Source organism: Drosophila montana, unplaced genomic scaffold (genome assembly GCF_035044405.1).
Source record: "Drosophila montana isolate Dmon_TW-CO22-7 unplaced genomic scaffold, ASM3504440v1 contig_2716_1, whole genome shotgun sequence".
Lineage (NCBI taxonomy): Eukaryota > Metazoa > Arthropoda > Insecta > Diptera > Drosophilidae > Drosophila > Drosophila montana.
In genome coordinates this window covers 697,099-718,851 of record NW_026997587.1, presented here as the reverse complement: position 1 = coordinate 718,851, position 21,753 = coordinate 697,099, and the positions used below count along the sequence as shown (strand labels likewise).

At 43.9% G+C, this 21,753-nt stretch overlaps 8 protein-coding genes and 1 long non-coding RNA gene across 16 annotated transcripts; 6 read left to right on the top strand and 3 right to left on the bottom strand.

Moving 5' to 3' along the window:
• The first annotated feature begins 108 nt into the window (after positions 1-108).
• On the top strand, positions 109-1,022 carry LOC135429866 (RNA-binding protein 48). Its single transcript, XM_064684346.1, has 3 exons — positions 109-285; positions 341-485; positions 547-1,022. The coding sequence occupies exons 1-3, from the start codon at positions 193-195 to the stop codon at positions 825-827; spliced, it is 519 nt and encodes a 172-aa protein (XP_064540416.1). The 5' UTR covers positions 109-192; the 3' UTR covers positions 828-1,022.
• Positions 797-2,659, bottom strand: rho-7 (rhomboid family intramembrane serine protease rho-7). 3 transcript variants are annotated; one of them, XM_064684343.1, is made up of 6 exons: positions 2,273-2,659; positions 2,000-2,207; positions 1,640-1,934; positions 1,360-1,580; positions 1,096-1,295; positions 797-1,034 (listed from the first exon to the last, which is right to left on the bottom strand). In XM_064684343.1, the coding sequence occupies exons 1-6, from the start codon at positions 2,317-2,319 to the stop codon at positions 944-946; spliced, it is 1,062 nt and encodes a 353-aa protein (XP_064540413.1). In that variant the 5' UTR covers positions 2,320-2,659; the 3' UTR covers positions 797-943. The 3 variants fall into 3 exon arrangements, with proteins under 3 accessions (XP_064540413.1, XP_064540415.1, XP_064540414.1); XM_064684345.1 differs by having other exon boundaries at positions 1,640-1,929; positions 2,269-2,655; XM_064684344.1 differs by having other exon boundaries at positions 2,269-2,652.
• Positions 2,660-3,009: 350 nt separating this feature from the next.
• LOC135429863 (ataxin-10) lies at positions 3,010-4,891 on the top strand. The gene is made up of 3 exons (XM_064684340.1): positions 3,010-3,162; positions 3,219-4,302; positions 4,369-4,891. Exons 1-3 carry the CDS (start codon positions 3,145-3,147, stop codon positions 4,533-4,535), a joined length of 1,269 nt encoding a protein of 422 aa, XP_064540410.1. The 5' UTR covers positions 3,010-3,144; the 3' UTR covers positions 4,536-4,891.
• Positions 4,892-5,988: 1,097 nt separating this feature from the next.
• LOC135429763 (uncharacterized) lies at positions 5,989-11,256 on the top strand. 2 transcript variants are annotated; one of them, XM_064684226.1, is made up of 6 exons: positions 5,989-6,269; positions 9,357-9,654; positions 9,715-10,392; positions 10,457-10,534; positions 10,584-10,839; positions 10,903-11,256. In XM_064684226.1, exons 2-6 carry the CDS (start codon positions 9,474-9,476, stop codon positions 11,054-11,056), a joined length of 1,347 nt encoding a protein of 448 aa, XP_064540296.1. In that variant the 5' UTR covers positions 5,989-6,269; positions 9,357-9,473; the 3' UTR covers positions 11,057-11,256. The 2 variants fall into 2 exon arrangements, with proteins under 2 accessions (XP_064540296.1, XP_064540297.1); XM_064684227.1 differs by having other exon boundaries at positions 5,991-6,269; positions 10,605-10,839.
• Positions 11,257-11,493: 237 nt separating this feature from the next.
• LOC135429760 (tRNA N(3)-methylcytidine methyltransferase METTL6) lies at positions 11,494-12,521 on the top strand. Its single transcript, XM_064684224.1, has one exon. It carries the CDS (start codon positions 11,582-11,584, stop codon positions 12,428-12,430), a length of 849 nt encoding a protein of 282 aa, XP_064540294.1. The 5' UTR covers positions 11,494-11,581; the 3' UTR covers positions 12,431-12,521.
• A 374-nt stretch (positions 12,522-12,895) lies between these two features.
• Hyccin (hyccin) lies at positions 12,896-15,286 on the bottom strand. The gene is made up of 2 exons (XM_064684217.1): positions 14,459-15,286; positions 12,896-14,405 (listed from the first exon to the last, which is right to left on the bottom strand). The coding sequence occupies exons 1-2, from the start codon at positions 15,130-15,132 to the stop codon at positions 13,403-13,405; spliced, it is 1,677 nt and encodes a 558-aa protein (XP_064540287.1). The 5' UTR covers positions 15,133-15,286; the 3' UTR covers positions 12,896-13,402.
• A 539-nt stretch (positions 15,287-15,825) lies between these two features.
• Positions 15,826-17,388, top strand: alc (5'-AMP-activated protein kinase subunit beta-1). Its single transcript, XM_064684223.1, has 3 exons — positions 15,826-16,489; positions 16,788-17,018; positions 17,101-17,388. The coding sequence occupies exons 1-3, from the start codon at positions 15,857-15,859 to the stop codon at positions 17,245-17,247; spliced, it is 1,011 nt and encodes a 336-aa protein (XP_064540293.1). The 5' UTR covers positions 15,826-15,856; the 3' UTR covers positions 17,248-17,388.
• A 273-nt stretch (positions 17,389-17,661) lies between these two features.
• Positions 17,662-21,721, bottom strand: Hydr1 (phospholipase Hydr1). Of its 5 annotated transcripts, XM_064684219.1 has the most exons (8): positions 21,598-21,712; positions 21,422-21,506; positions 20,763-21,170; positions 19,931-20,108; positions 19,688-19,857; positions 18,710-19,047; positions 18,419-18,651; positions 17,662-18,354 (listed from the first exon to the last, which is right to left on the bottom strand). In XM_064684219.1, exons 3-8 carry the CDS (start codon positions 20,984-20,986, stop codon positions 17,869-17,871), a joined length of 1,629 nt encoding a protein of 542 aa, XP_064540289.1. In that variant the 5' UTR covers positions 20,987-21,170; positions 21,422-21,506; positions 21,598-21,712; the 3' UTR covers positions 17,662-17,868. The 5 variants fall into 5 exon arrangements, with proteins under 5 accessions (XP_064540289.1, XP_064540290.1, XP_064540292.1 ...); XM_064684220.1 differs by lacking the exon at positions 21,422-21,506 and having other exon boundaries at positions 21,598-21,721; XM_064684222.1 differs by lacking the exon at positions 20,763-21,170.
• Positions 20,108-21,281, top strand: LOC135429762 (uncharacterized). The gene is made up of 2 exons (XR_010436464.1): positions 20,108-20,250; positions 20,358-21,281. It is a non-coding gene; the product is annotated as an uncharacterized LOC135429762 (long non-coding RNA).
• Positions 21,722-21,753: the final 32 nt, after the last annotated feature.

The following is a 21,753-nucleotide window of genomic DNA, read 5'->3' as shown; positions in this document are numbered from 1 at the left end:
TATTTCACCAGCTGTGTGCACGCAACAAGTGAATGCCAAAGAGTGTTGGAAATTGCTTAATTTTTGGCCCTTCCAACACAGCAACAAAGCGACCCTACAGCTGGCAACACAGCTGCAATATTCAAAATGTATTTACAATCTGGAGGAATTAATTTTAAGTGAAATAAAGATAGCAATGAAAATTTTAATATAATGGAGCAAAAGCCAACAGAGCATCATAAGCGCCTAGAATATTGTACGACGCGATTGCAATATCGACAGGGCCGCGAACTAAAAGCTGTGAAGGTAAAAAACCATCTAGGAATCCTTTAGGACCCGTTAAAACTCTGCTAGTTTTCAGGTGTACACTGTTGCCAGCGAGTCCCGGCATATGTTGGTCTTTGGCGTGCCCAGAGTCAATCTTCACACGGAAATAAAGAATAAGCTGCAGTGCTTCGGCAAACTGCGTTCCTGCACATGTGTGACCACCGAAATGGCAGAAACAAGTGCGTCAGATTGAGATAATATTTAAGGGATAAGCTTAACTAAACTTTATTCTGTTGACAGTGGAATTGGAGGCCTTTACAGATGTATTTGCGGTACAGTTTGATCGGTTGGAGCAAGCGCGTCGGGCCAAACAACAACTGGATGCAAAGCAGTTCTTTGGCGGCGTACTACACATCTCCTATGCGCCGGAAAGAGAGTCATACCAGGAGCTGAGGGAGAAGCTGGCACAGCGCCGAAAAGAGATTGCCTATCGCATACAGCGCAACCTGGCCGAGCAGCCGCCTCCTGCCAAAAAAAAGCGGTATAGAAATACGATGATTTATAATTCTCTCTTTTATTGAACCTAACAAGATAACACGAGCCTCTAAGGCTGAACGATCTCTGAAGTTTCTCCAATGCATGTTTCGCTTTGAAAAGAAATGGCATTTCTGAAAAATTCCGCAAAAGTCATTTGCATTTATTTCTGTTTCGTTCTGCGCAGCTCGTGATAGTAATTTAGCAAGCCAATGCGTTTCGCCCACACTTGCGCACCATAGTTTGCCCAAAATCTGTAACAGAATAATGTAACCATGAGATCAACGACAATCGAGCATAAATCGAGCAACTTACATGCCAAACAGCGCCCCACCCAAATGTGCCGCATGATCGAAAAATTTCCAGCCCATTACGCAGCCGGCAAAGTCTATACCCATTATAACTTTGATGGCGGCACCCGCAGAGAACGTAACGGTAGGCAGGAACAATATGCTTAACTGTGTATCGGGATACTGTGCGCAGACGTAGGCCAATACGGTCATAATAGCGCCCGACTGCAAATAAAGCACAACAATTAAAACATACTTTGAAGCATAACAATTTAAGTGCAATACGCACCGCGCCCAGCGACATGCCAGGTTGTCGCGTGCCCGCCTTGTAGAGAATGCTCATCAAACTGGAAAAGACGCCAGCGCTGAGGTAGACGGCCATAAATTGCTCCTTGCCCATGGACAAGACGGCAGCATTAGAAAAACTGTGCAGCACATACATGTTGGCAAAGATGTGCATCACGGAGTAGTGACTGAATGTCGAGAGGAACATCGGCCAGCAAACGATTCCTGTGTAAGGTTGCAAATTAGAGGCAGCTAAGCATGTCAATTTTGTGGATTGGACTTACGCGCTGCAGGATTTGATGTGAAGTACGTCATCATCATGTTACGCATTGCGGGCAGACGCCACAGTCCAAATGCCAGCAGATTACACACCAATATGGGCGCAAAGGTTTTATCACCGGGCGTCAACGAATCCCAAAAGCGCCGCGCATCGTTCTTGATTTGCCACCAAGTGTCACGATCTACAAGCAGGCGATTTTGTAACCAACCGAAACGCGCCTGCTTGGCCTTCGAAAGGATCATGCTCCGTGTGTTCTCGTATTCAATTATCGTGGCGCCAGCAAAGCATCCGATGCTGAACTAAACAAAAGTTGCATTCAGAGCATTTGCCAAACAAGAGCATCTATTTCGATCGAGCTACTTACTGCGCCTGTGAACGCGATTGCCTTGATTACGTTGTTCGTTGGCACCGTGTTACCCTCTGCCGCGGGCTCAACCACAGGCGATCTGACGTTGCTCCATCGGGATCTGTGGGCGTGAAAGCGACGTACTGGCGGCTGCCACGCCCGCTGTGTGAACAGACTGTGCCGACAAGCTTGAAATCGGCTTGCAACATTTCCGTGAAATCTATAACTGTATTTTGGATATGAATAAAAGCAATGGGTGTAGCCTGGCCGGCTCTCTGCATCCTTACTTACGTCACCTGAGTTAGCCAACTTTGACATAGCGCACGATTAACAAGCATAATATTTCGGGAATCAAGAATTTTGCATTAAATAAAATATATATATATAAAATATTTGCTTTGTATTTCCCGAAAAGCAAAGCAGGTTGACATAAAAATGTAGTGTTGATTTGTTTTTTTTCTTCCGAATTTAAACTACCAAGATTCCCTTCAGTACGCGCTGGACTGGTTGTCCACGTTATCGTTCAACGTGGTTGTATCACCAAAGCCGGATTGTGCTTGGTTCTATGCTGATTTAATCAGGCAACTGGAGTATCCACTGTATCCGTATTTAACAACTCAAAGCTTGGTTTAAAGTAATAATTATTTTAAATTTTGCTTTTTCTGTTGTTTCTTGTTTATTTTTGCGATTTGCTGTTTTGCTCGTACGTCTGTTAAGTTAACATTTCGCTTAAATGTTATTAACAGCAAGCAGCAAATGTCTTGTGTAAAATTTGAAAATAGTATACATTTGTTTGACATAAAAGTAATATATTTTACATACAGTTGTAGTTTAAAAAAAAGCAGCAAAGAAGGCTTAAATTAAATCAAATTGCAACTTAACAGCTGTTAACCGGCTTCGGTTTGCTGTCTCTAATGTTGGGCTAACGAACGATATACTATAACGCAGAGTATTTAAATATAAAAATGCAGACAAAAAATATATTTAGAAAAAAAACACTAGCTTGTGCTTTCATTTCACGTGTTTTGTGCTGTTCGATAATTGTGATAATCCAAACCTTAAAGCATTTACAAAAGCGCTAAAAGCTATCGATAAGGACAGACTATCGTGATATCGATAGTTACATCGACTTTTTAACAGTTGCTATTGGTCCAATTATAAAAATGGAACATGTGGAGCCGGTAAACAAATTATTTTATAGATTTTTTTTATTTAACTTGTGTAAACACATTTATAGCACATCCAAACCGATGAGATTCTGCAGCAAATATCAAAACTGAATGTAGTTGGGGATGAGGCTGAAATTACGACGCTATTGAAAAGCTTGCGGCTGCTGCTCACCCAAAGCAGCGTCAGTCAGGAAACATTGGCCAACAATGTGGAATTTGCACGTTTTGTGCAAGACGTTGTCTTTAATCCAATTATGAGGACACAGCAGCGAACATTACACATTCTGACGCTTCAGGTGCTGGCCAACAGCGTGGTAAACAATGAAAAGACACAGGCAGCGACTTGGCAGACACACGGCGCACAAATTGCCGAACAGGCGTGTACAGCTCCACTGGGCAGCTCCAACAATGTGCTGCTCATGATTATGTATAATATTTATTTGGGACGTTGCACACGCCTGGTCAGCGATCAGTTGGTGTTTGAAACATGTGTGCGCCTTTGGCAGGCAATTATTGAGACGCAAACGGATTACAATTTCGAATATCTTCACTTTTTGCTGGAGCGTTTTATAGTGCAGGATGGACGCACCTGTGTGCAGTGCTATCAGCGTCTGGCGTTGGTGGAGCAGCGCATTGCCTTCTTGGACTATGTGGCACACTATCTGCGCGAGAACAGTCCAAATGGCGAGCTCAGCACCATGTTGCTGCAGTTCTTTGCCAAAGAGTTTCGCCTAAAATCCGATTGCATTCTACGTGAAACCATAAAACTACGTCACGAGCTGCATCCGCGAGAGGTGCACACGCTGCTCCGCATCATTGCAAGCGCCAGCGGAACGGAAAAGTATGCCAAAATCTATGCAGTCGATCACTCGCTATTTATTAATGTCAGCAGCCTGCTGCGCTGTGTAATTGCGGCTGGCAAAGAGCCCAATGACAGCGTGGACAAACCCATGACAAAGCTGGAGGAAGTGGCGCTCAGCTCCGACATAGATGCGGACTATGAGGCGCGGGTGTCATATGAGCTGAAAACGCTGCTGGTGCGCTGCACGGCCAATTTGCTGTACGAGAACGAGGCCAACCGTGGCTACTGCCTGGACACGCAACTGCTGCCTGCGCTGCTCGAGTGCACGGTCATGGATGCGCGTAATCCATGTAAGTTACAATCCAAGAATTGTTAGCAACTAGCTTGTTAATCTCTGTACTTTCTGGCTTTCGCAGTGATGCGCGAATGGAGCATTCTGGCCGTGCGCAATGCCTGCATCAATTGCCCCGATGCGCAACAGGTGATCGCCGGCCTGACCATGCAGGGTGCTGCACCAAACGATCTACTCAGCGAACTGAATTTGGATATGGGCGCATTACGCATCACAGACCGACAGCAGTAGACACATCCATTTGCCGTCCATTTGCCAACGAAGCACCAACAAGTGGTTAGCTGTACAAGCCGCACGACGTCATCCGCCGAATGATGCGCTAATGATATGCCAAAAAATGAGAGAGAAAAAACAAACAAACCAAATCGTAACAGCATTCATAAACGCGTTGTCAACGTTTAATTGCAATTTGGCCCAAAATTGTTGGCGGCAACAGCGAGCGGTGGTTGTCGACGTTGTGCACTGGCATGCGGCTGGCTGACTGGCTGGCAAAGCATTTACGAGTTTTATTTTATAAATAGCTGCCCATGGCTCTGTATCATTAAAAAAAAAAGAGAGATGCCTAAATACATCAATTTCTAAAATTACGCACACACATTGCCACACAATGTGCCTGCTGCTGCTGCTGCCGCTGGCCAGCTCAGTTTTTTATGGCGCAATTAAAAACGATACGCAAACGATGACGCAGTGAATCACGACAATGCCAGAGTTCATGCTTGGCACTTGTCTGCTTGGGCTTGGACCATCAGCCGCCAGACAGCAACGCCAGCGCCAGCGCCTGCTGCAGGTGGCCATGCACTGGTTGTTTGGTCGCGACAACACCTCTTTATAATATATATGTTATATGTATATATACCCTGAACTCTTTGAAAATAATTAAGGAGCATCTCCGTGAACGTGTCGGAATGTGAAATATATATTCTCCGTTGCCATATGCAGAACACATTAATCATAGACTTTTTGATTTATACTCCCATTTATGTAACATCGATAAGAATCAATTTTGAGACATGGATTTTTAAGCATAGTCACGAAGATTATTAGATTTAAGTGCACCCAACTCGATGTTTAGGTTCTCCTAAGGTGTATAAGGATTAAGTAAATTTCACATTTCGGATATGTCGCTTCAAAATTGTAAAAAATTAATGCTTAAATATAGATCCTATTTATGCCATATTAAAGAGCTAATAATTTTATAAAAATCGGACAATAAACACCGAAGTAAATTAAGGATACGGATGCATTTCTCGTCAAGTGTTTGGAAGCTGGATTGTGTGTAGCTCCCGCTTGATGCTGTGTCTAGGGTGTCGCCTAGTCGAGTGCTTCCGCTAAGAGCACCCTTGTTATTTATATACCCCTGCCACACACACACACACACACACACACAGCCAACCCCGGCGTCTATCAAAATTCTTTATATGTAGAACGCACGCCGCAAATTATGTTTATGCTGTGGGTCCCAATTTGAACGCTCGCAAATCAGCCGCCGCCGGCGGCAACAAGCAACAATGCCAGCTCCTTCGCTGCCTCGAGCAAGCGCTCGCCTTTTGTTTTAACGCGCGACCAGGGCAACCACTGGCGCTGCCGCTGCCTCTGCCTCTGCCTCTGCCTCTGCCGCTGCCTCTGCTGCTGCTGCTGTTGTTGCCTCTGGCAGTAGTCAGTCAGTCTGTGCCTGTGCTCTGCAGCAGCAGCAGCAGAGTAGTCAGCGCGATCTCGTGTGGTTTTTCATTGTGCATTCAGTTTTGGATTTGGATATTGTGGAAAAGCCGTAGCCGTGCCGCTGTCTGCGCGCGTTTGGCACTCATGCTTTTATAATTTTACACGATCCTCGTTTAGCTCTAGTAGTATTTAGTTATTTGTTTGGGTTTTTAGCAACAATTCAATTCAACCCAAACAAATCAAAAAAAAAGGAATTCAGCAAATCGTACGATCTATAAATCTAGTGCAAGTTCGAAAGTTTTAATGGTAAACAATGTGCAACATTTACAGTTGTTTTCTTTTTGTTGTTGCTGCTGCTGCACTTATATAATCATAAATCAGCGAACTGGCAGTTACGAGCTGACAGTTATGTTCCGTTAGAGATTCAAATTTGTCGTGGCGTTGACATAATTTATGCTCAACATTAACTTAAGATAAATGTAGCAGCAAGACTAATAAACTAATGCTATATAAATTACAAAGTTCCCGAGAAAAACATATAAATAAGCAGTAAAAATTTAACACACAACATTTGTTTGCATAATATATACATATATACTTATATATTTTAGATTTAGGCTAAACAGCTTGTGTTTGTGTGTTTGCTGCATACCTTTGCACTGTTTATTTATATATAAAATATTTCTCATGTCAAAACTGTCAATATGCGCGGCCCCCAAAACAAAAACAAATATCAAATAAAAGACAATGAAATGCTGAAAAATTACGGTTTCAGCGATTTTGTCGTGCGGATCTACACACATATGTATATGCCCCCCCCCCCCCACACACACACACGCACACAGACGTACCTAGGCGCAAGGAATGTGTGTGTGTCTGTGTAGTAGACACAGCTTGATAACTGTACATTCTGTCTAAAAATACGAAATGTTCAAGACAAATTTGTTTAAAACAAATGGCGAGCGCGCCAAATGCGTACCGTGCAAAATTTAAAACAAAAACAAGAAAAATAGCTCAAAATTAAAGCAGAATAAAAATAAATAATAAGAAAACCAAAAGACACCAACACACACACAAAAAAAATGTATATAGCACTTATAGCGGGTGCTGTGCATAAGAACTCTATAAGTTTGAGAGCTCTTTGTCTCCAATTCAAAATGTGGCAAATGACGCACTTCTCTGGCCACGCAGATGCAACTCCCTCAGTTATTTCTCCCACATCTACAAATAGAACACGGAAGTGATCGCCACACAAGAAGAAGTTGCATGCCACGCGGATGGATATGTGAACAAAAGATGAAAGCAGCCATAAACATAAAACACGAATATTTAAAACATTAAACAACATTTTACGATGATGAATATAATAAGTTCAAATTATTGCGGGTTTTCCACACAATTCTTAAAACGACATTTGCTGGGCTTTATCTGTATGAAATGGCGCAGCATTTCATCAGTTTATGATCCACATATATATATTTTACTAGCGCACATTACCCAACTTTGCCCGGTTCAAGTTTTTCTTCTTTCCAAATTTAAAATATTACTTTACCAGCTTTCTGCGCGTGAGATATTTTAAATAATTTCTTAATAATTATATATACAAAATAGTTAGAAGTAAACAAATAGTTTTCACGTTTTCCGCCAATTTTCCACAATTGTAAGTGGAATTTAAAAAATTGCAGATTTTGCAGTAATTTCGAAAATTGTATTAAGTTCCTATAAAGGGATTTGCAAATAAGAAAAAAACATTTCCGCCACTTTTCACCCAATAGAGGTGGATTTGGCAAAAAGTGTGAAAGAATTCTAAAATGAAATTTCACAAACAACTCTGAAAATACGTTTGAGGCCAAACGGATAGTATAGAAAAATTGTATACGAATTTTTCAACATATTTTCCACGCTTACAGGCGGAATACATCTGTGATAATTTCACTTTCCATCTCGACTTGCACTGTACATTGATCGGCAATCAGTCAGCCAATGTCTGTCAGGACAAAAAGTTTCATATTTTGAGATTCTTTTGATGGGTAACGAAGCAATTAAATGACAAGTATATATATACATATAGAGGCTAAGTAGGGGGAAAACCGGACTATGTGCACGTCACCCAATAGAGGTGAATTTGTCAAAAAGTGTGAAAGAATTCTGAAATGAGATTTAACAAACAACTCTGAAAAAGAGTTTGAGGCCAAACGGATGGTATACAAAACTTGTATACAATTTTTTCCACGAATTTTCCACGCTTACGGGCGGAATACATCATACATATATCGGCAATCAGTCAGCCAGAGTCTATCAGGACAAACAGTTTCCTATATTGAGATTCTCTTGATGGGTAACGAAGCAATTAAATGACATGTATATATATATAGAGGCTAAGTAGGGGGAAAACCAGATTATGTGCACGTCACCTAATATAGGTGAATTTGTCAAAAAAAGTGAAAGAATTCTGAAATGAGATTTCACAAACAACTCTGAAAATGAGTTTGAGGCCAAGCGGATGGTATAGAAAAATTTCATACGAATTTTTCCGCGAATATTCCACGCTCACGGGCGGAATACATCATACATATATCGGCAATCAGTCAGCCAAACTGTCAGGACAAACAGTTTCCTATATCGAGATTCTTTTGATGGGTAACGAAGCAATTAAATGACATGTATATATATACATATAGAGGCTAAGTAGGGGGAAAACCGGACTATGTGCACGTCAGGTACAGGTACAGGTACACATGTCGGACGGACCGCTGCTCTGCTATGGCACCTTCACACGCACACGACACAATCCACCCACGCGGTGGGCGCGCCTAATTCTCGGGCGAAACGTTCGCCAGATATACACACACGTTTGTATATTAAAGGAAAAAAAGAATATAAAATTTTAAATTTTAAGAAAATGCAAAATAGATTGGAGCATTATTTCAAAGGAATTCACATTATTGCGCTGAATGTCTCTGCTAATTTGCTTAATTTCTGTCAAGCAATATAAAGAAATCCGAGAAAACGGACGGTTTACGAATCGTTTTCGTTGCCAAAGCGACGACGTCAAAATAAACATGTAAATAAATAAATTCTCCATAGCAGCATAATTAATGGCTCATGCCAAACGAATGTGCATAAAATATGATTATTTAAATATTGAGCTGGCCAAAAATAGACCCCGAGCGAGAATCCACAAAAAAAAGATGAAATGAAAATAAATACGACTATTCTAAATGAAATGCCGTAAAAAACACCTGCTGAATTATAATTATGACGATGGAAGAGAGCTCACACAGACAGACACACACAGACATTGCGTATACGCAACGTGACTTAATTTGTTTGAACCATTAGCCATGCCAACATGTCGCTTTTGAACTTATTCCATATTTCATACCCAAACAGGAACGTGCCCTGTCCCATGTGCGTGTGGATTTGCCATTGGTATCGCCCGGAGACCGCAGCCGCACAACTTGCTGCTGAGCCCGTTTAGAGAGAACGGAACGCAGTTAGTTTGGCAAAATGAAGCGCGACGTATCCACGTCGACGATTGGCCGGGATGAGGCCCGGCGACCGCTGATGGAGGCGTATATGTTCCAGCGTCGTGTGCTGCTCGGCTGCAGCCTGTTGATGGTCGTCTCGCTGTGCGTTTGGATTGTGGCCATTGCAACGGATCATTGGATTATCATATCGGGCGGCGCAGGTGTGTGGAATATACATACATGTTTTCCTTATATTCCCGGCTCCAAAATCATTTCTATAGGCATCTTTATACCGGAATCGCGACGCTTCTTTATGAACTCGCATTCGGGCCTGTGGCGTCATTGCCGCAACACAATTGTTCCGAATGCGCTGAGCAATGCGCAGGTGGTGCGGAATTTCAGCTCCATGTCGTACACCTCGCAGTCGTATATCAACGATGCCAAGCGCAATCTCACCAACATGGATTTCATACGGAGTTTTGCCGAGGAGAAGCTGGACGGTTCCGGCAATTTTACGGAGCCCGCGCGACGACGCATGTTCGCCCATTGGGCGCGCGGCGAGGAGGAGGAGTTCCAAACGTTTCGCAGCGCCTTCCACAAGCTGGTCATGTCCACGGAGGCGAATCAGCATGAATTCAATGCGACAGCCGTCAAGCCCATACCGATCGATCCGTTGGATGTGAGCGGCATCATAAGGCGTCGCACCTTCGGCTCGGCGCTGCAGCGCGTCAAATATAACAACACCTGGTCGTACTATGTAATACCGGAGATGGCGCAACAGTGTATATTTAGCAACTGGACGGATTATCCGCTGGTCGTCCGTCTGCTGGGCACCTATATACGCGACATCGGCATACCGGCCTTTGTGCTCAACGAGGAGCGCGTCATCTTGATTCTGGTGCCGCCTCTGCCCCCGAAGAGGGGCGGGCAGACCGCCTACTACAGCTATATACCCTACCGTGAGTGTGAATTCGCCTAGATATTTATATAAATAGATATCACCTCTCTTTTCTCTCTGATCAGCGCGTTGCAAGTACATCGACATGTTCCCCAATTCCAATACTCTGCGCAACGAGCCCGGCTTCGATGATGAGCTAATGGGTAAGTTTCATCCAATTGGTTTGCTATTGTTTCAGCTTTTATTTGGTAGTGTTGTGGCACGCCATTGCAGATTATATACGAACGCAGGCATCCTTTGCCTGCATCACATTGTTCGTGATGAGCCTGGGCGCTGTCTTCTCCTTCTACACGTTCATGAATCCGCGCTACATGTTCAAGCGTCTGGCCGGCGGCATACACCTGGTTGCGGCATCCACAGCTCTTGTGGTGCTGCAGGTATTGTTCTCGTCCATTGACTACACCAAGGAGCATTTGTTCTATGCGTATCCGGATGGTGCGGAATTGACGTGAGTAAAACACTAAAAAAAACAAGGGTAAACTGTTAATGAATCAAAATTTCTTAAATACAGCTATGGCTATGGCGTTTACCTGGCGTGGTTCACGTTCGTAACAAATATTGTTTGCGGTATTATGTTCCTCTGGTATTCGGGTAAGAAAAAAGGCGCTAAGGCGCCCAATGATGAAGTTGCCATGGCAGATGAGCCAACCATAATGGGCCGATAGGTTCGCCCACAAACCACAATCAAAGACCAAAGCAATCCAAAGCCAATACCTGGGTTGGTATTTTCGTTTCACTTTTGTTATTTGTTATCTTCTTAATAGTATATATTTTAATATATATGTGTAAAATGAGTTTTTTGATTTATAATGATCTAAAGAACTCGGCGCAATAAAGAAATCATTTGTTTACCTATAATACAAAAGCTAATGTTTCATTTGAAAAGGCGTTACATTCGTATCGGAAATATGCAGGCACATTCGTAAATATAAGCAAAAGCACGGTCGCATTTTTGTATTTTCGATTAAAAATCGACATTTCGATTGGTTTCAACATGGAAAAAGGTGAAGGTAGTTAATTGATAAGTAATCTTATGACATCAGAAATATGTATGAGATGTGAGACTGTGACGTCACATGCAGCCAGTGCAATGCGATACCTTGTAAAATGTTATTGGCACATGTCGTAGAAGACGAATGAAACGCGCTATTTTTGTTTGTTGTGAAAGATTTAGTTGAAAACTGAATCAAATGGAGGCGGATATTTTTACCAAACGAACCAAAGATCTGTCTGCTGCCGAGCTAGTGAAGCTGGAGGAGCAAAACAAGCGTTTGGTGCCTGAATTCAAAGCGAACAAATTAGAGATCGATGCACAGCGGCATTGGGATTTATTCTACAAACGCAACGAAACGCGCTTCTTTAAGGATCGCCACTGGACAACACGTGAGTTCCAGGAGCTGCTGGCGGATCAGCAATCCGCAAGCACGGAAGAGAGACGACGTACCCTCCTGGAGGTGGGCTGTGGGGTTGGCAATCTGGTATTTCCGCTGCTGGAAGAGCAGATTAAGGAGCAAACCAGTGACCAAGGATTTTATTTCTATGCCTGCGACTTTTCACCGCGTGCCGTTGACTTTGTCCGCGCCAATCCGCTGTACGATGCCAAGCACATAACTGCCTTCCAATGCGACATAACGACGCAACAGGTGCACGAGCACATTGCCGCATCGAGTTTAGATGTGTGCACCATGATCTTCGTGCTGTCCGCCATACATCCCGACAAGTTCGTCGATGTGGTACGGAATTTATGGCAGCTGCTGAAGCCTGGTGGCCTGGTACTGTTCCGAGATTATGGGCTCTATGACATGGCGCAGCTGCGTTTCAAGCCTGGCCACAAAATTGCCGAGAATCTATATATGCGACAGGATGGCACACGCAGCTATTACTTTGCCGAGCTGGAGCTGGAGCAGCTGTTCAGCCAAAATGGTTTCGAGGTGCTCGACAACAGCTATGTGCATCGTCGCACGCTCAATCTGAAGGAGGGCATCGATGTGCCGCGCATCTTTCTGCAGGGCAAATTCCGAAAGCGTGCAGCCAGCTGATACCATTTCAATTATGTATATATATATTTTCCATTTAGTTTAAATCAATTACAATATATCAACGTTCAATAAATATTTGTATATTGTGGTATATATGTTTGTGTCTTATTATGCTGCAACAACTTATCCCGGGTATATTCACTACGTTGCGAGATGTGTAACGCATTGGAAGAGACATTTGCAACAAGTATATATATATCTGATATCTGATCAGGGCGAGTCTATATGGTCATGGTCGCCCGCCTGTCTCTTAGTTTTGAAGCTATCGTTAAAAAACTTGGCATAAATTCGTCATAAATATGTCGGAATCTTTTCGATCGGATCTCTATATCGCATAGCTCGCGAGGGAAGCATACCCAGACCAAACTTGACTATAGAGAGCTTTATAAAGTATTATATCATGAAGCTTCTATAGCAACAATCGGCCAGAAGTGGACTCTTTTATATAACCCACAGTTCATATCATTTAGTTTTCATATTGCTTAACATGTATATATTTAACCCATCATACCAGAGTCTAGATAACTTTACATTAGACAGATTTTGAGTTAGTTGCACTACTAAATTCATTATGAAATGCTTTTGTTTAGCATATTTTCTGGTTGCACAACTGTTAACTTGGCTATAAGTGTGTTAGTTTAGTGGGTGAAGGACTTTAAACGCTTAAATCTAAACGATAATTACATAATTGGTAATGTACATTTTTAGCAACAATTAGAATACAATACGGAACAACTTAATGTGACAATATTAATTATTCAACAATTATTCAAAATTGCGTTCAATTTTCCCGTTCAAAAAACCGCCCCAACGTAGCCCGGGCTCCAAATCTTACAAACGCTTTTTGTTCGTCAGTTAATACCGAGGAGGTAACGTGCGAATATATATGTATATATATATATATATATGTAGGTAGAGTAATCGTAATAAATATACTTGAATTTGGCTAATCGGTTTGTTGTTGGGCACGTACTAATCCAGACCATGGTCGGTCAGCTTGCCGCCGTTGCTGTTGCTGTGACCCATGGCCGTCATTTCGATGCTGGAATCAAAGCTTTTGATCAGCGCATCGCTGCTCGTCACGGAAGTCGTATTGCTGTTCAGCGATGCAGCAACGCCGCTGCCTGGTCCGGCCAGGATGGCGATGCCGTCGTTCATGTCGCTATCCATGCTGAAGCTGTTGCTGCCATTCTCATTGATCAGCGAGAGCGTCTGCAGCGGCAGCATGTCGGTGGGTTGCGGCTCGGCAACGGCATCGTATGTCTTCGACTTGCTGACGGTCAACGGACTCTTGTCGTAGTCGATTCCGGTGTCCGGCGTCTGCAGCTGCAGCAGCGAATTGCGCTGCGTGTGCTTGTCAAATTTACGTTGCGGTGGTTTTGGCGGTTCCTTATCCTTCTCCTTCTCCTTGTCCTTCGACTTTTTGAAGCCGAGCGCTTTGTGGGCCTGCGCTTTAATGCCCTCCATGCTGGGCCTGATGATGGAAGTGCGTGTGCCGCTGCTCTCCTTGGTTGACGGCGATTCCTTGACAGTCGGTTCCGTTTCCTCCATTACGCTGGCCAGATGCTGCGTCCCCTGCGGCTGTGTGAGATCCTGCACTTGTATGGGAATGTCATCGGGCAACTTTTTCGTACGGAATGAAGCATTCGTGATCATCGATTTCGAGACGGAGGTCGTCACCGTATTTGTAGCCGGTGTCAGTGCAATACTGAGACCCATGGGCCCATCATTTGGCTGACCAGAGGGATTCGCATGCAGCGAATTGCGCACGGCGTTTGTGACTAGAATCAGTTCCGTAAACATTTCGTAGCTGGCACGATTGTGTATATCCTCCAGGGTCTGTATGGCAACGGTGCCAAAGCCATTGAACATGGCATAGTAGATGGCATGCACCAGCTCGATGAGGAAGGACGCAGAGAGCGGTATGCGCGGCGACGAGGGCTTGGGAAATGTGGCGCCCGTCGCTGGATCGGAGCTGTAATCGTAAGACAGTTACAACTGGAGCAGGAGAAGGCAACTTGTACTTACCCATAGCTCATGCGATGTCCATGTCCAGACTTGGTGGTAAATCCCTGGTTGACCAGCTGTGAGGCAACACGGCACAGATGCAGCAGCGACGACTTCTGCGTGAGGTTGACCTGCTGATTGTAGCAGAAGAGCAGCGCCGCCATGATGCGCATCCTGTTCTGGGCATTTATCGATTCGATGCGCAAATGTGGTCCCCATTTGACCTCGCGATTGCAGTTCTCCTCCCAGCGCCGCAGATCGGTCATGGGCAGCTGCTTGACCTCGTGATAAACGGAGGCCTGTGCCAGGATGGGCATGCGAAACGCGAACACCTTCTGGCCGCCATCGTCGGTGGACACCTCGCCATTATAAATGCATATGAGCAGCGTTTCGACGCCGCGTGATGCCTTCTTGTCGCCGGCCGCGACTGCGTGCAGGTATGTGTAGATCAGCACTGGCAGGAATTGCAATGGAAACTTGTGCAGCGTCACCTCCGGCGCCCGATAGAAGGCCAGCAGCTGCTGGCAAATGTCATGGATCAGATCCTCGTTTCGCTGCCTGTCGCTGAATATTGTGAAGATGGCCTCGGCAATTTCGGGATCTGTTTCATGCTCGACCACGAATGCCTCGGAGTCCGCCGGCTGACGGCGTGCGCGTTGATAGTCCGACAGCCAGTCTTTCACCAATTCGGCCATTATTATGTATTAAAAGTGCCTAATTAATTTGCTGTACGCTGTCCTCTAATCTTTTTCACACATAAACCTTGCATATCTGCGCAGGGCTGCATGCGCAACGAAAACATCAGTTCAGCAGAACTAGTTCCAACATTAATAATTTTAATAATCATTAAACTAATAGGTAAGCACGTATTTTTTAACAATCACAAAAAAAAATAACCACCTTGCAGAGCCGCACGTCTTGCTCGCTCAGCTGCTCGCGAATGACTGAAGTGTGTACACATTTTTGCAGCTCAATCAGCAATTGTGCTCTCACTGACTCTGCCGCCCTAGTCGATTTACGCTCATGCAACTCTGCTAATGTTCTCACCATATGAATCAAATCCAATTGGAACTGCGAATATATACTACGTACTTACATACATATTGTGCATACTGATGCACACACATACATGTAGTTGTAATTATAATTAGCCATTTTACGACGAAAACAAACTATTAAATAATAAAAGTTAAGAAAATTAAATGCCAAACATATACAAAAACGAGAACAAGTACTGAAAAAAAACGTATACAACGATAAACGCGGAAGCGAAACAACGGGTAAAACAAAACCAAAAAAAAACCTCAAGGAAAACAAAGTGCCAAAACAATCATCGTCCAACAATTTTAAATGCTTTAAGTAACCTCCAAAAAAAATTAAGTAAAATTAGAGAGCAAGAGAGGTGAACAACATTGCAATATGGGCAACGCGGGCAGCTCGTCTGTGCATATGCATCGTGAGCGCCACAAGTCGACGGACCTCTCCACGCCAAGTTCTCCCGCACACTTTCGTGACAGCTTGGGAGCTGGAGCGGGGGCTGGCGGGGGTGGCGGCGCGGGCGCAGCAGCTCTGGTCGGCATTGGAGCGGGCGGCGGTGGCGGCAGCGGCAGCGGCCAAGCTTTCTCGTTCGATAAAAAACATACGGCAGTCTTAAACGAGGGTTCGTCGCAAGAAGACGACGACGAGTATTACACGAGAGCGGGAGCTAAGCGCACAACAGCTGTTGATAACGATTCAGCCGCAGCAGCAGCCGCAGCAGCAGCTGACAGAGAGAGCATTATGGAGGAGAACAACGATGATGACCAGGAACAGGCAACAGGATCAATGCTAGCGGGCATCGACGACTCGGAACCAATGAAAACGGCCCTGCCCACGGTCCTGCGCTGGGATTATGGTGGCAAAAATGTAACCATATCGGGCACCTTCTCCAAATGGAAGCCCATACCGATGGTGCGCAGTCACGGCAACTTTGTGACCATCATCGATCTGCCCGAGGGCGACCACCAATACAAGTTCTGTGTGGACGGCGAATGGAAGCACGATCCCAAGCTGGTAAGCCAAACCCGTGTGCCCGTCTGTGCCCACGTACAGTGGGGTAAAATCGATACGCGGTACGCGAGCAATGTTTACACTTGCTGACGACGCACTCGATTTTTCACTAATGCGTTGTGTAATCAGCTCTGGACTGACTGTAAACAAAACGGCGCAGCGGCTGTGGATTTGCCGCCGCGAGCTGCTCTGCTGCTGCCGCTGCTCTGCTCTGAATAATCATAATAATAATAATAAAAAAAATCTAATCATGTGCGCAGCGTTCTAATTGCTAAATTGTTTGTCTCGTTTTCACTTGTAGAAAAGCGTGGAAACTGATGAGGGCGATAAGAATAATCTGGTGTCGGTGCGACCTTCAGATTTTGAGGTGTTCCAAGCGCTGGCCAAGGACAGCGAGAATGTGCCCAACTATGCGGAAAAGGAGTACTCACAGGATGTGCCACAGGTGAAGCCCTGGGAGAAGGTATCCGGACCGCCCGTATTGCCGCCGCATCTGCTGCAGGTTATACTCAACAAGGATACGCCGCTATCGGTAATGTTTATGACCTGGCTTGGTTGGATTGACTGATATATCTATGTGCCATAATAATTAAACAATTCCATTTTTGTTCTAGTGCGAGCCCACATTGTTGCCAGAGCCGAATCATGTCATGTTGAACCATTTGTACGCGCTCTCCATCAAGGACGGCGTCATGGTGCTCAGCGCCACGCATCGCTACTGCAAGAAATATGTGACAACGTTGCTGTACAAGCCGATTTAGGCCAACATGCGCCAATCCAAATATAATTTTTTTATATAATATATTAAAAGTACGTGTTTTTTAGCTATAAACTGTTTTCAAGTGCTCGCTTTATACGATTTGTGGGTTAAGAGCCCAAATACATGCGCATATTCTTGTTAAGCGTTGTATTCCTTTTTTTATTAGTTTAAATATATACGGAATTAAAAAAAATATATAAATATATAATTTGAGTAAGATTATTGTTCTGTGTCATATAGTTCTTTAGGTTTGTATATAGTATTTTTTTCTTTTGTTGTTTTTCAATTGCGAATTTGCATTTTGTACTCACTAAAATATGAATTATTATGTAAAGCTTTTGGTTCACTGTTCCAATCTGATATGTGACTAATAACATGTTCTACAATTAATTTGTAAAGTACCTAACAGCTGTCGTCGAATTGTTCAACCAAATATTTTAATTAATTGTTTAGTTAATAACACTTTGGATTTTGTTCAATTTCATATCACAAGTCTCCACCAGCCGGCGTCCATGACTGGCAATTGGTCTACACACGCTGTATTTTTTCTATATATATAAATATTTGGGTATATAGGGTCTAGTAGATATAGATTGACGCCCAGTTCTTTGCTAGAACTCATCTACATTAGTTTTAGCTTGTGCGGCTCCAGCTGCTCCGCCGCAGGCTTCTCGAGCAGCAGCACACCTCGGGGCGCATTGAGACGAGAGGTCAGCTCCACGGTTTGCTTGGCCAAAAAACGTTCATGCATTTTGTCCGAGGCACGCTCAAATTCACCATCCTCGTCGTAGAGAGCCTTGCTAAAATACTCGGTAAATATGCGACACATATACTGATCCTTGGTCGATGGCCACCAGCCCTCGAGGAAACCAATGTGGCCGCCACGTGCGGTGATTACAATTGCCACATGTGTACACTGATTGGCAGCCTTAATGGGTATGGCGTCCAGTGGCTGAAATGGATCATCCGCTGCGCTCAGGCAAAGCAACGGCACGCTGATGTGATCCAATTTGTTGTGCAGCGTGGCGTCTGTATAATAATCATTCACATGGGCATAGCCAAACTGTTTGGCCGTAAACAGCTCATCGAACTCCTTGATGGTCTTGCACTGCGAATTGATAAAGACTTAAATTAGTCGAAGGCCCATGGCATAAGAAATTCTGATTACTTACACGCAGTATGCGCTGTATGTCAATTTCGGAATCCTGATATATATCCCTGTAGACCTCCAAATGATTGCGCAGCGTGCGGCACAGGCTGCCGGCCAGATGACGTCCTAGCAGATTGTTGATGACGGGCTTCTCGATGCTCGCGCTGCCCTTGTGCACATCCCAAGGCACAGATATAATCTTGGCCGCGGACAGGTGATCGCGCGCCTCATCGCCCTTCCTCGCCAAATAGTTGCCTGCGCCAAAAAGTTAATTAGACTACAGCAAAGAGTTATATATTTTTTTCGTGCATACCTAGTATCAGGCCACCCATGGATATGCCCGTGGCGCCCAGTTTGCAGTGGGCGGGCAGCGTGCGGCGCACATGCTTAACCACCTCGCACAAATCTTCACAGTTGGCGGCACAATAGAGTCGCGGCGTTTTCAGCTCAATGCCGCCAAGGCCTCGATTATTAAAGACAACCACACGCATGCCCGCCTGCTGGGCCGCAAAGACCAGACACTTAATGTACTCCGCCTGCGATTCGCCCGTCAGACCGGGCAATATAAGCACACACGGAGCACGCTCATCGCAGCCCTCCTCCATCCAGTCCAGAGCCACCTCGCCGCCATCCTTCAGGCAGAGTATTTCGCTGCAAGTAGACAAACAAATAACGCCAATTGAATCATATGAACGCATGCATATACATATATGTAAATTTGTCACTAATCCAATTGAAATTATATAGTATAATCAATTGGAGCTGGAAATTGGATTGTACTATGCTTCAGGTCTGTGAACTTGAGATTAAAATCAATTAAAACTGGCTTAATTTAGCTTAGAAAATTTTGATATATAAATTTGGTATATAGAAATCAAGATTTAGCTTTCGATGTGATGAAATCTTTATGCCAAGCCAAAAGTCGAAGCTGAGGAATCAGAAAACTGAATTAACTTAAATCAATTTTTATCCAAATTGGAGAAGGAAGAACTATGAATAAATATATTTGCTGTCCTTATATAGAGTCTCATCCTGTTAGAGAAAATATATATCCATATATATTGAGTTTAAAAGGTGACTCTGCGTACATAATACCCATTCGCAATGTGTACAGGGCATGCAAATCAGTTGATGAGTTTTACTTATTATTATGCTAATTATTTGAAGTAATTTGTAGCGTTGACTTTTTGTTTCCTGACCTTTCGACTTCTGGGGTCACTAAAAGCCATGCTTTGGAGCTCCATAACAATTGGAGCTAAAAAGAATAATACGAATAACAGCTGCCACTTACCGGCGATAATTGACGCGGGGCAGACTCTTGGAGCGCAGCAGGCTCGCAAGTACCGTCTGAGCACGGCTCTCCACGCACCAAAAGGTTGGCCAATACTTGTTCTCCAGCGTGGGCATCGTCTTGATCAGATATTGCTTGAACGGGCCATCCGCGCAGGCGATGATCGGCCGCTAAACAAAAAGAATTACAATTGTTATTGTTTAGTTAAATAGAGGCTATTACGTAAGAGCAGCCAACACTCACCTTCACCACCTGAATGAGGTAGTAGATGACATAGGCAAATATGGCCATGCCCAGGGCGTGCAGGCGCGGCAAGTGCGACAGATACGCGTACATGGAGTAGAACATGGTGACTGACGCTGGATCCGTGTGTATTTCGCGCAAAGTCGATTTGCTACTTTGATCCCAAGCGGGACGGCAACTGCAATTGGATATAACCCGTACAAAATTACAATTTATGACAATAGGCCGCAAAACATACATATGTATATATATACGGAATAGCTGAATGGAACTACGGTCTTTGTCTGGCACTACTCAGGCTGATACGATATGATATATACGTATGTATGTACTTATACTATGAGCATGAGGCGTATCTTATCGTTGTTATACCCTCGCAACGGGTATGATAATGATGTATACATCTTTGAATCCATTTAATGATCAGTGTCAACAGCCGTGTCGATATAGCTTGGACTTTGCCCGGCTGCGGACCACTTTATCATATATCTGACGTGGGAAATAAGTCAAGAAATGAGTTTATCAAAAAATCTTAAGCAAAGTCTACAAATACGAGCTCCACCATAAGATCGGATCACCATATCATAAAGCTGTCTTATCTGGGGTAAGGGTATTCAAACTTCGGCTTCGAATACCCGTTTGGCTTCTTGTATAGGTATTAAGGTGCTTTTGTATGGGTTTTAATTGATAAAGCGGGACATAGCTGCTGGCACACGGGCGGGCGCTGGGACACTCGAGCCCGCGCCTTGTTATCAAGCCAAGATTGGAGATGACAACGCAGATAATAAATTTTTTTTTTGGGTTTTTTATAGGGCTTATCTCTCGCACTCACAGCAGTTCCTGTTTAAGTTGTAGATGTCTTCGTTGTTGTTGTGATTGTTGTTGTTGCTGCTGGTTGCGACACAGCTGTTGGGTTAATGCTGTGCTCGCGCTTCTGCTATTGTGACTAATCATAAGCGCGAATCGGCCAATGCTTAGCAATTCATTATTCAGTTTTTGTTTTTGTGACGTCATCGTCGCCGCCTTTAGCGGCAGCTGAACGAAGGCGCCAAGCATAATTTCACAATTTCACAGCGGTGCGAAAATAACTTAACTAATGTTTTACCACTAGCCAGAACAACTAGCAACTTTATAAATTCGTTGGTATATATCGTTTACTACTAGATAAAGTATATTGTACACGTTTATTGCCGCCTTGCATAATATAAGGTTCCAATGAAATGAGGGCTTGTGCGCTTACCTTGAAGAAATATACAAAAAGAATAACGAAATTTCAAATATAATTTAGATACTTTTGTGTAGGTGTGACACACCCAATTTAAATAAAAATATGATTTGTAAATTTGATTAATTTCCAATGGCTTACAAAACAACAATGAGCCATAGTTTGTGGTTGCAACTTGGCCGGCGGCGGGTCGCATTCGAAATCAAAAATGGCCGTTGCACACACACGCACGCACACACACACACACACACACAACCAATACTTACATATGTATTGAGTATTTGTCTTGGCATCACGTGCAACAACAAAATCAATAGCCACGGCCAAGGGTATGGGATGTGAACCTTTGTGCTATTTATGGTGACAGTGAAGGTGGGCGGTGGTAATTATAGTGCCAATTATGACGCACGCATCTTTGAAATACATATATTATTTAACTTGCCTTGACAAGTTGTAAAGCAACCGACGACTTAATTGCCGTTTTCTATCGGACGCGACTTGTTTTTCTAGTTTATTCGAAAGGAACTTTAGTTTATGCTGTGACAACCATTGAAGCAAACAAAAATTACATAATAACAGAATCGATAACAGACATTTT

What these genes read in the sequence shown, in the direction of transcription:
- LOC135429866 (XM_064684346.1), top strand. Translation starts at nt 193, where the DNA reads ATGGAGCAAAAGCCAACAGAGCATCATAAGCGCCTAGAATATTGTACG. An exon ending in GCGAACTAAAAGCTGTGAAG is followed by an intron (nt 286 to 340) that starts GTAAAAAACCAT and finishes GCTAGTTTTCAG; the next exon opens with GTGTACACTGTTGCCAGCGA. An exon ending in CACCGAAATGGCAGAAACAA is followed by an intron (nt 486 to 546) that starts GTGCGTCAGATT and finishes TTCTGTTGACAG; the next exon opens with TGGAATTGGAGGCCTTTACA.
- rho-7 (XM_064684343.1), bottom strand. Translation starts at nt 2,319, where the DNA reads ATGCTTGTTAATCGTGCGCTATGTCAAAGTTGGCTAACTCAGGTGAC. An exon ending in CAATCGCGTTCACAGGCGCA is followed by an intron (nt 1,935 to 1,999) that starts GTAAGTAGCTCG and finishes ACTTTTGTTTAG; the next exon opens with TTCAGCATCGGATGCTTTGC. An exon ending in CTGGCATGTCGCTGGGCGCG is followed by an intron (nt 1,296 to 1,359) that starts GTGCGTATTGCA and finishes CTTTATTTGCAG; the next exon opens with TCGGGCGCTATTATGACCGT.
- LOC135429863 (XM_064684340.1), top strand. An exon ending in CATGGATGCGCGTAATCCAT is followed by an intron (nt 4,303 to 4,368) that starts GTAAGTTACAAT and finishes TGGCTTTCGCAG; the next exon opens with TGATGCGCGAATGGAGCATT.
- LOC135429763 (XM_064684226.1), top strand. Translation starts at nt 9,474, where the DNA reads ATGAAGCGCGACGTATCCACGTCGACGATTGGCCGGGATGAGGCCCGG. An exon ending in CTACAGCTATATACCCTACC is followed by an intron (nt 10,393 to 10,456) that starts GTGAGTGTGAAT and finishes CTCTCTGATCAG; the next exon opens with CGCGTTGCAAGTACATCGAC. An exon ending in CTTCGATGATGAGCTAATGG is followed by an intron (nt 10,535 to 10,583) that starts GTAAGTTTCATC and finishes TTTATTTGGTAG; the next exon opens with TGTTGTGGCACGCCATTGCA.
- LOC135429760 (XM_064684224.1), top strand. Translation starts at nt 11,582, where the DNA reads ATGGAGGCGGATATTTTTACCAAACGAACCAAAGATCTGTCTGCTGCC.
- Hyccin (XM_064684217.1), bottom strand. Translation starts at nt 15,132, where the DNA reads ATGGCCGAATTGGTGAAAGACTGGCTGTCGGACTATCAACGCGCACGC. An exon ending in GGACATCGCATGAGCTATGG is followed by an intron (nt 14,406 to 14,458) that starts GTAAGTACAAGT and finishes TTACGATTACAG; the next exon opens with CTCCGATCCAGCGACGGGCG.
- alc (XM_064684223.1), top strand. Translation starts at nt 15,857, where the DNA reads ATGGGCAACGCGGGCAGCTCGTCTGTGCATATGCATCGTGAGCGCCAC. An exon ending in GGAAGCACGATCCCAAGCTG is followed by an intron (nt 16,490 to 16,787) that starts GTAAGCCAAACC and finishes TTTCACTTGTAG; the next exon opens with AAAAGCGTGGAAACTGATGA. An exon ending in ACAAGGATACGCCGCTATCG is followed by an intron (nt 17,019 to 17,100) that starts GTAATGTTTATG and finishes TTTTTGTTCTAG; the next exon opens with TGCGAGCCCACATTGTTGCC.
- Hydr1 (XM_064684220.1), bottom strand. Translation starts at nt 20,986, where the DNA reads ATGCTTGGCGCCTTCGTTCAGCTGCCGCTAAAGGCGGCGACGATGACG. An exon ending in CCCCGCGTCAATTATCGCCG is followed by an intron (nt 19,048 to 19,687) that starts GTAAGTGGCAGC and finishes GTCTACTTGCAG; the next exon opens with CGAAATACTCTGCCTGAAGG. An exon ending in CATGGGTGGCCTGATACTAG is followed by an intron (nt 18,652 to 18,709) that starts GTATGCACGAAA and finishes TTTTTGGCGCAG; the next exon opens with GCAACTATTTGGCGAGGAAG.